Consider the following 11260-nt stretch of genomic DNA (forward strand, 5'->3'; position numbering starts at 1 on the left):
TCAGTCCCTCTGTCTTCCAAACGTTTATGAACGAGGTGTTCCGGGAATTCTTACATCGGTTCTTTGTGGTCTACATAGATGATATTTTGATTTATTCCCGGAACATGGCAGAACATCGCCAGCACGTCCGTCAGGTCCTCCAGGTTTTGTGTCACCATCACCTCTATCTGAAGCTAGAAAAATGTGAGTTCCATCAATCCTCAGTGCAGTTCCTGGGCTACAACATCAGCCCCGAGGGTGTGCAGATGGATCAGGGTAAAGTACTCGCCATCCAGAAATGGCCACAACCTGGTACCATCAAAGAACTGCAAAGGTTTCTGGGATTCACCAACTTCTACCGAAGATTTATCCAGAACTACAGTTCCATCACCGCTCCTTTGACCTCCCTCCTACATGGCCAACCCAAACATCTCGGCTGGAACACCTCTGCCCACGAAGCCTTCCAGAAGTTAAAGAAGATCTTCAGCACTGCTCCTCTGTTGCGCCATCCGAACCCAGAAAAACCATTTGTCGTAGAAGTCGATGCATCTTCTGTGGGAGTTGGAGCAGTGCTGTCACAAGCGGCCGAAGATTCCACTATCCTCCATCCCTGTGCCTATTTCTCCAAGAAGCTGTCTCCGGCGGAGCAGAACTATGACATCGGCAACCGAGAGCTACTCGCCATCAAGCTCGCCTTGGAAGAGTGGCGGCACTGGTTGGAGGGGGCTAAACATCCTTTTCATACCTTTTCTATTTTTCACACGATTTCTATTCAAGATTACCTACCGCCCAGGCTCCAAGAACATACCTGCTGACGCTCTATCCAGACAATTTCCAAACGAATACTCCTCCGACCCTGAGCCCATCATTCCACCTCATCTGTTCGTTAGCCCCATCCAATGGAATATTGACACCTGGATCCAACAAGCCACTCTCCAAGAGCCAGCTCCGCCGGATTGTCCAGAAGGTAAAATCTACGTACCCAGCTCCCAGCGTCAACACCTTCTGGACACAGCTCATCAGTCTCCGGGCTCTGGACATCCAGGTAGCAGACAGACCCTCTCGCTCCTGCAATCTCGTTACTGGTGGTCCAGTATGACCCAGGATGTCATCAGGTACGTCCAAAGCTGCTCAGTCTGTGCCACATCTAACTCTCCACGTCATTTACCCACAGGAAAGCTGGTTCCACTCCCCATCCCACAGAGACCCTGGTCCCACCTCGGGGTAGACTTCGTGACGGACCTCCCAGACTCTGAGGGCAACACCTGCGTGCTGGTAATAGTAGATAGATTCTCCAAATCCTGCAAACTTATACCTCTGCCCGGGCTACCTACGGCCATGGACACCGCCGAGATCCTATTCCAGCACGTCTTCCGCCACTTTGGTCTCCCCGAGGAGATTGTCTCAGACCGGGGTCCACAATTCATATCACGTGTCTGGAAAGCATTCTTTAAATCACTTGGTACTTCTGTCAATCTCTCATCAGGGTACCACCCGCAGACCAACGGCCAGACTGAGAGGAAGATCCAGGAGCTTGGACGTTACCTCCGGTCATACTGTTCCAAGGACCAACACAGCTGGAGCAGGTTCCTCCCGTGGGCCGAGTACGCACAAAACTCTCTCCGCCAGGACACTACAGGATTAACACCTTTCCAGTGCGTACTCTGTTTTCAGCCTCCGCTGTTCCCCTGGACGGAGGAACCCTCAGACGTTCCAGCTGTTGACTACTGGTTTCGAGAGAGCGAGAGAGTGTGGGACTCAGCTCATCGTCATCTTCAAAGAGCCATCCGTAGACACAAGGACTTCGCCGACACCAGAAGGAGAGCCACTCCACAATACCACCCTGGAGACAAGGTATGGCTCTCCACGAAGGACATACGGTTGAGGTTACCTTGTCGTAAGCTGAGTCCCCGCTACATTGGTCTGTTCGAGATCCTGAGGCAGATTAATGAAGTGACATACCAGCTTCAGCTTCCTCCCAGGTACAGAATTCACCCCACCTTTCACGTGTCACTTCTAAAACCTTATTTTCCCTCTGCCACAGACACCACTGGAGCTGAAGCTGGACCTCCTCCTCTTGAGATCCTGGATCAACCCTCCCTGTACACCGTTCATAAGATCCTGGATTCCCGACGTCGAGGAGGGCGTCTAGAATATCTGGTCGACTGGGAGGGGTACGGCCCGGAAGAGAGATCCTGGGTGGCCAGAGATGATGTTCTCGACCCGCAACTCCTCACAGATTTCCACCAAAGCCACCCAGACTGCCCTGCCCCTCGTGGTCGAGGCCGTCCTCGACGTCGTGTGAGGGCGTCGGGAGCCGCCCCTGGAGGAGGGGGTAATGTCAGGCATTTACCTCAGTCACCCCTGCAAACCACACCTCCTGAGACTCCACCCATCCGCTCCAACTCACCTGATTACTAATTACTCACCTGATCCCAATCACAATCACCCTATATATACCCGGACTGTTCACAAACACTTCATCGGGTCTACGGTGCACATGCCCTGCGTTCCTGCCAGACCCATCCTGCGTTCCCATGAACTGTGTTTCTCCTGAAAGCTCTCCCGGATTCCGACACCTATTGTTTACAAGGACTGTTCAGATAAGACTACTTTACAGCTACATATTTGCCATCTGCATTATCATCACTGTCAATAAACATATCACTTTGGTTTCATACTTACCCATGTCTCTGCCTCCTTCTGAGTGTGACAGAATGCAGCATCTTTGTTTAGATGCAGTGGTTGCCTCTAACTAAATGGAAAGAGCACAAGCAAAGCCTTAGTTTCTTTATATAAAGAAATATCTTTTATTTGTGTTATTATTTTATTTGGGTTTGTTTTAAAATTTCATTTTCACAAAGATATGTTCAGCATTTTGTCCCAGCAATAATAAAATTACATCTTTTTATTTATAATTTGTCTTAAATCTAAAAAATAAAAAGTATTAAGAAAATTGTATTGCATCATGAGTTGAGTGAATCATTACATCCCTACAATAAAGTGATTTTCAAGTTAAAATTGTGAACAGTAACTGTGAAATACTATAAGGTACTGGAGTTTTAATATTTGGGCTAGGGTTATTGTTTTGGGATTTTTAAAATTGGCCTTTAGTTTAGTTTTGTTATTCATACCTGGCAACCCTGGAGATAATGCGATTTGACTTTGGCTTGGTTTGTCTTTGTTGATATCTTGATATCTTTATTGAGAAACTGCAGTGTGGACATTTGGTATATTTATTAGACCAGGGATGGGTGAAGATTATGACAAAGGGATATTAAACAAACACATGTTGGCATGATTGTTTGTTTTGAGGAGAGTGTGTGAGATCAGCTTGGGTAGAGACTGAAATAGGACTTGCTGTTCAATGTGTGATGCTATTGTAGACTGGGGATTGTGGATAGCTGCTTGTTAGGAGTGTAGTGTAATATCCCAGTGTGACTATGTGAATAGTGATTGGAGAAACAAGGCTTTCTGAATCTCTGAATGAACTGAGCCATTTGCTTTGCAGAATGATTCACTGTTTTAAAGCTCTTGAAACACTACAGGTTGATGCAACCTGCTGGTCAAATAGAATGTTTGAAACAAGCTCTGAAACACTAATTTAATACAAAAGATCCGTATGTGATAACTTATATCTATATATACTAATATATAATACACCTTTAAATATGAACCATTATAGTACAATTTTAAAGCAACTGTATTGGAATTTTAAATAAGTAACCACCTAGGTGGTCACTGTACACTCTTAAAAATAAAGGTTCTTTATAAGCATCAGTGGTTCTATGAAGAAACTTGAACATCCATTAAACCTTTCAAATGCAGAAAAGTTTCTTTATAGTGGAAAAGATTCTTTAGATTTTTAAAATGTTCTTCAAAATGGTTCTTTTAGGAACTGTTCACTAAAAGGTTCTTTGGGGAACCAAAAATGGTTCTTCTATGGCATCACTGCAAAAAATTATGTATAGGTGATAAAATACATGCAAAATAATATTCACTATAACTGTAAATTACATATATTTAACAGCTTTTTTGTATGTTTGACCTTTTATTTCAATTAATATGTAGTTCTATCATGACAACTCTCTGACTATTTTAGCATGGTAATGGATATGACAATGTTAATGCATTTGGTCTTGGCTAAATAGATCTGCACATATAATAACCCGTAGCAAATCTATACAGGTGGAGTTGGAGGCTTTCAGAGGAACTGAAAGAGCACTGCAAAATGTTCTAGTAAATGCTAACCAGCCATTTAAATGTAAAGCAGCAAGCTCATTAGCTGTGAATGCAACATAAACCAATCAGCTTGTGCCAAGTAGTTTAATGCTGTTTTAAATATCATCTAGAGTTTCATGACAGAACTTGGCATTTGTCTGAAAAAACAGGAAACATCTAATCATAACAACAAGAGGGCCTTTACCTGTGATGATGTTGTCCACCAATGTTGTAGGCATGCAGAAGATGCCAACCAACAGGTCACTAATGGCCAGGTTGAGAATGAAGAGATTGGTGACCGTACGCATGTTCTTGCTCCTTAGCACAATAAAGCACACCACTCCATTTCCCACCATGCACACAATAAAGATGAGGAGGTAGGATACAATGAAGATTGCGGACACCAAGGGCTCATGCAGATAGAAGTCCACGTAGGTGACGTCTGGGAAAGGATATGGACGAGAGGAGGTATGGTTCACTGAAACGTTGTGGCCGTTCTCCACAGGAGAGAAGAATGGAGAAGATACAGTGGAGTTCGGGTCCAATAGTTTCATCGCCATCTTTCTGAGAAGAGAATGGAGAAGGAGAAGAATAACTGACCTGTCTTTATCCACATTTCATAAGTTATTACAAGATTAGTCTAGAAAATATACTATAATCTCATGGGCTATACCTAAGTAACTATAAAACATATGATACTGGAATTGTCTTTCACAATATATTGAGAAGAATATTTCCACCACCTCAATAGCCTCTGTCATATTCTCACAAGGTACAGTGCCTTGCAAAAGTATTCCTATCCCTTCATTTTTTTTCACATTTTGTTTTGTTGCAGTATTATGTTAAACTGCTTTAAATTACTTTTTTCCACATCAATCTACATCTCATACACCATAATGACAAAGCACAAAATAGGTTTGTAACAACTTTGCAAATTTAGTAGAAATAAAAAACCGAAAAGATCCCGTTGCATAAGTATTCATACCTTTTACTGGGACACTCGAAATTTAGCTCAGGAGCATTCATATTGCTTCTAGATGTTACTGCACTTCGAGTGGAGTTAAACTGTGGCAAATTCATTTGAATGAGTATGATTTAGAAAGGCACACACCTCTCAGAAAAGGTCTAACAGCTGAAAATGCATATCAGAGCAAAAACCAAGTCCTGAGGTCAAGATAACTGCCTGTAGAGCTCAGTGACAGACTTGCGTTAAGGCAATGATCAAGGGAAGAGTTCAGAAAAAAAACCTGCTGCATTGAAGGTTCAAAGAAACATGTAGCCTCCATTATCCATAATGGAAGACGATTGGAACAACTAGGACTCTAGAAAATGTCTGCCAGCCAAATGCAGATGTCCAAAGCTTGTCACATCATACCCAAAAAGACTTGAGGCTGTAAAGGTGCTTCAACTATGTACTGAGTTAAGGGTATGAATACTTATCCAATGTACTTATTTCAGTGTTTTATTTTTAATAAATGTGTAAAATTTGCAAATCTGGTTTTTGCTTTGTCATTATTATGGTGTATGGAGTGTAAATTGATGTGGGGAAAAACTAATTTAAAGCAGTTTAACATAATGCTGCAACAAAACAAAATGTGAAAAAAAAATGAAGGGGTACGAATACTTTTGCAAGACACCGTACAATCAAATGTCATTATTCTAATGAGCTAAAAGTTGCACAAATCCTCTCTCAGTTTTATGCACATTATCACGCATTAACATGCAGTATGCTTTTAATGTTATCCAGTTCCATTATCTACCCAACTAGTTGTGGTTGTCTGTGCTTTGCTAAATGGGGAAGTTATGAATCATTTAAATTGTAGTCACATCTTGTAAAAGAAATTCTGTTATGGATGATGTCACACAGTACTTGAGGAGAATCTGTGCTTGGTTGCAATCTTTAATTTGAATGGAAAGCAGGCTCCTTTCCTCTGACATGAAAGCTTAAGGCGAGGTCACATATGCAGATAAACAAGTGTGACATAAAGGATATGACATACAAAACACATGAGAGAGATAAGGTACATGGACTAGTGAGCCTTTTTTGCAGTCCTCCTTATGTATAGTTTGCTTTATGGACTAATGTATTTAAATACTTCGAATGTGAATGTACTCTGTATGTAGTAAAAAGACTAGAAGAGATGGGAGCAATGAGATGTACAAGCTTAAGTTCAAGTAGAGTTAGGATATGACAGCACATTACAGATGTTTTTATTGAATTATTTAGTTGTAATGTCAGAAATGAAAAGTCTCATTAAATCATGGTGATCTGACAGAGATCTCTAATCATATTTCGCAGCGACCTGATGTAGTAGTTTCTAAATGACAGGTGGCGTATATATTTCAAGGTTCAATTCACATGAATTTACTGTTCCCTTCACCTTCACCTTGACTATTCTTTCAGATGAGAGAATAGTGGCTTTTCTATGAAAGCACATTCAACTATACTGGTGGCACAAACCAGCAATTTCAGCAAGGTTAAATTTTAAAATTAAATTGAAAGCAGCTTGCTTCAGATACATAAGAAAATGAAAGAAAATATGACAGTCTACAAACACTTGAAGCTTAAAAAATAATTACACTTGAACAAATTCTACAATCGGATAAAAAAGATTTAAAAAAAAAAACATAAAAAAGCTGGACATTGCCTTCCATAGTTTGTTATTGAGATGCATGAAGCCTGTTTTTATTTTTTAAAAATTAGGTTGTTCTATAGCTTATTTTGACTCAAATTGAGGACACATTTCAAGTAAGCTACTAACCTAGTCATTACATGACAAAATGCTCAGAAACGAAAGCTAAGCAGCAAACAATAAGCTGCAATAGCCTTGAAGTCTGTCCTTCATAACTCTTGATCAACATTTCATATGTACATATAAATGACTACGCATCAGTTATTTATAGTCTGTTTTGACAAAACTTAATTTGCATTTGAAGTAATTTTTCACTTTCAGATCACTGCTGTCTTATCATAAAATTGATGTGATTTATGTTATGGTGAATTCTGAAGGACGTGACCTTCCCAAGCATCATATCCCAGCTGATAAGTGAGTAGATGAGTTGTAAATTATAACTGGGTTGACACTCCATGTTGTCTTTGGGTGGTCTTTGGATTGAATGACTGAACGGCAAATGCAAAAAAGGCGAACACTGCAAGTGCTGTATTAATATTATATTGTCACTGTCTATATTGCCTTCATGCTCTACAAACATGTACAGTACTTGAACAATTATAAATATCCAAACACTTCAATCTTCAGTTTCCTTTTTTTGCAGTTGGTATTAATAAATTACCACAATCTGCATAAAATATTCAACATTTTTAAAAGGATGCATATGTGAATGTCTGATATGTGGTTAGTATAAGAACTACATGAATTAATCCAATTACAGACAAAATTATATGTGAGGATCTCAGGATCTCCAGTGTTTATCTAGATGTGCTTTTTCTTTTTAAGTATTATTTTAAGCATTTAACCCAAACAACATACACTACCAGTCAAAAGTTTTTGAACAGTAGGATATTAATGTTTTTTTAAAGAAGTCTCTTCTGCTCACCAAGCCTGGATTTATTTGATCCAAGCTACAGAAAAAATAGTAAAATGTTGAAACATTTTTACTATTTAAAATAACTGTTTTCTATCTGAATATATTTTAAAATGTAATTTATTATTGCAATTTCAAAGCTGAATTTTAGCATCATTACTCCAATCACATGATCCTTCAAAAATCATTCTAATATTCTGATTTGCTGCTAAAATAAAAAATAAAAAAACATGTATTATTATTATGTTGAAAACAGCTGAGTAGAATTTTTTTTAGGTTTCTTTGATGAATAGAAAGTTCAGAAGAACGGCATTTATCTGAAATAGAAATCTTTTGTAACATTATAAATGTCTTTATCACCACCTTTGACCAATTTAAAGCATCCTTGCTAAATAAAAGTATTCATTTCTATATTTTTTCTCCTTAGCTTCCTTTCTCCTCCAAGCTTTTGAATGGTATTGTGTATAATGCTACAGAAGCTATTAATTTCAGATAAATGCTGATCTTTAGGTCTTTCTATTTATCAAAGAATCCTGAAAAAAGATACTTGATTGTTTAATAAAAAAAAATTTTTGAACAGCAAATCAGCATAGAATGACTTCTAAAGGATCATGGAACACTGAACATTTAGATTTGATCACAGAAATAAATTACATTTTGAAATATATTGAAATAGAAAAAAATTATTTTAAATAGTAAAAATATAAATTTTACTGTTTTTGCTGTACTCTATATCAAATAAATGCAAGCCTGGTGAGCAGAAGAGACTTCTTTAAAAAACAAAAAATCTTATTATTCAAAAACTTTTAACTGGTAGTGTACAGTATGTTGTAAAAAGTAATTTTACAGAGAAAAACTGTAAAACTGCTACAATCAAAATCTGTTATTTTGGTAATGTGGTAATTGATCCAAGGTACAGCAAAAAACAGTAAAAAAATATATAAATATTTTTACTATTTAAAATAACTGTTTTTCTATTTGAATATATTTTAAAATGTAATTTATTCTTGTGATTTCAAAGCTGAACTTTAGCATCATTACACATGATCCTTCAGAAATCATTCTAATATTCTGATTTGCTGCTTAAAAATTATATTTTATTATTATGTTGAAAACACCAGAGTATAATTTTTTTTAGGTTTCTTTAACCGTAATACAATAATATGGCACCATATGCCATCCCGAAACATTGCCACCATATTTTATACAGTGAATTTCTGAAAAATCACAGTTGCACAAAATATTTTTACGGTGTACATTCCTTTTTTTTCTTTTGAAAAAAAATGCACAGTATAAAATATAATGGCACAGAATGTAACTGAAACAAAAAACACTGAGGTGCTAATGCATTTTAATGGCAGCAGTCTTATACATAATCATAAAGCTTCTAAATGCAGTTTTTGAATTAGGCAGCATTACTCGCACCTAACCCACTGCCTCCGCGTCCTCCACTGCTTTATTATCTGACTTAATGGTATTTAATCCCCTTACATCATTTATTCTTCTATGAGGTTCAGTTATAGTGATAATGCAGTTTTGTTTTTTTGAAAAGTAAAGCCAGGAACAAAGACAATGATTTGCATTGATTACAAAACGGATTATGAAGCAATACTGAAAGTGTGCTGACATAGTTTATGCATGCTGCAGTGAAGTCCCTCATGCTTTCGGCTGCAGTCAAGATTTCACATCCACTTAATAGCGCAGTGACACTCATCCATTAAGCATGAAGACTTGCACACGCTGAAGAGATGGGCAAGAGACAAGATCTGACAAGATCACCATTCTTTTGTCGATATGGAAAGCAGTTGCACACAGCTCTGTATTTTTTTCTGTGAGCATGTGCACCTCAATGGCTCTGTACAGAGTTTAATGGCAATGTCAATGGAGACAGCCTATAGCATCTATGATGAATTGTGGACAACAAAATGTTAAAAAGTCATCTGCTAAAAGAAATTCCTCTGCATTCAGTAACTCTGCTGAGCAAGGCTGAGATAAAGTGAACACTATTAAACAGAGATAACACTGTGCTTCGTTGTTTAGTAACGTAATGTCCCTGCTCTGCTGTCTGAATGACTTTCCAGAACAGCCTGATAACTTCAGTGTTTCTGAAAAACCAGCTGTGTTAATATAGCCGTTTCTATCCTGTATCTCCCACTAACTTAAGAAAAAACATATTCATTTATTATGTAGTGCTTTATACAATACATATATTGTTTCAAAGCAGCAGTCTGCCATGACCGCATTATTATTCATGTGATAATAAATTGACATTTAAGACATATCTTTTGCAAAGTCTTTTGTTAAAGGCAGATCAAACTGTCTGGACTGGGGTGAACTGTGTTGCTTAAATGATGACGTATCCAGCGGTACACACTGTGCCTGATCTGGAGAGTGAACTTTAAAAATCTAACCAGCTTTCCCAGAGATCCCCATCCAAAAACAGCAGCAATTTCAGCCCAAATATTTAAACTGCCAATGCACCGATCGATCAAATGATTGAACCCCCACTTATCTTTGTTGTATAACTCTGCATTACCAGTAAAACACACGCAGAATTTCAATTTACTAATTTATCTTACAGAAAACTGTGAAACAAAATTGACTTAAAGATGTGACATTCAAATGTATGATCAGATAACCAAAGTCAATGCCCTTCTCTTGACCTGGGTAAGTACATCTATTATAAAATAAAGACTTGGTGTTGAAATTCAAGGGTTTAATTTGTATCCTCTCATATAGTACAAAAGGCCAAAAGTTTTTTTTTCCTGTCCAATCACAATAACCCTATTCCCATGGCAGCATAATACATTCAGACATTTTCAACATTTCTCACATTATCAGAGTTTACTTGCTATATAGTTAAGAAACTGGTAGTCTCGCGTAGCCAGACCTTCAGACTGACGGCTGAAGGTCTGGAATTCATGGCAGCTTTCATTGGCCAAGGCCCGCCCATAAGACCGTTTGATCGACATGTCAAACAACCAATCACAGTTCGTTTCATTCAGCGTCACATTTCGGTGCGTGGAAACGCCCCCACAACAACAGACTGGCGTGCAACAAGTCAGTCATTGAAATAACCAGCATTGAAAGATAACGAAGAAGAGGGAGAACAAGCAGTAAGTCAGTAATTTGTTTGCGAACGTCGCAAGCACCTTTTAGCAAAACGCCGAGTAAATCAGTCTGCGCTTTGTTTCCCGGCGGACCGAAAATAAACGCGACACTCGCGTCTCCCGGAATTCCGGTCAAATTCAACTAATCAGATGACGACTTCGACATTCCTGAAGTGTTTCCAGTTAAGTGTACCATATGCATCAGACGTTTAGCCAACGTTCTGTGGGCGTGACGTCTGAGGCTGAGTCTAAGAAACTGGTAATAATATATGATAAGAACTCAGTTTTTAAACTGTGTTCATCTTGATAATGTCAGATAACTTTGATCGAAAGGTATGTAATGGATTACAATCAACAAAAAAAATTGTACGACAATATTTACACACCTATCAATACTTTGTTGA

The 11260-nt window shown here is 38.4% G+C and overlaps 1 protein-coding gene across 1 annotated transcript in view; it reads right to left on the reverse strand.

Moving 5' to 3' along the window:
* The window catches only part of LOC141335545 (neuropeptide FF receptor 2), a 39176-nt gene extending 34416 nt beyond the window's left edge, over positions 1 to 4760 (reverse strand). Inside the window, exon 1 of the mRNA XM_073841047.1 lies at positions 4406 to 4760. Within this exon, the coding sequence (XP_073697148.1) occupies positions 4406 to 4760 (355 nt within the window). The remainder of the gene's footprint in view (positions 1 to 4405) is intronic.
* Between the last annotated feature and the right edge of the window lie 6500 nt (positions 4761 to 11260).

This window comes from Garra rufa, chromosome 5, assembly GCF_049309525.1.
Source record: "Garra rufa chromosome 5, GarRuf1.0, whole genome shotgun sequence".
Classification (NCBI taxonomy): domain Eukaryota; kingdom Metazoa; phylum Chordata; class Actinopteri; order Cypriniformes; family Cyprinidae; genus Garra; species Garra rufa.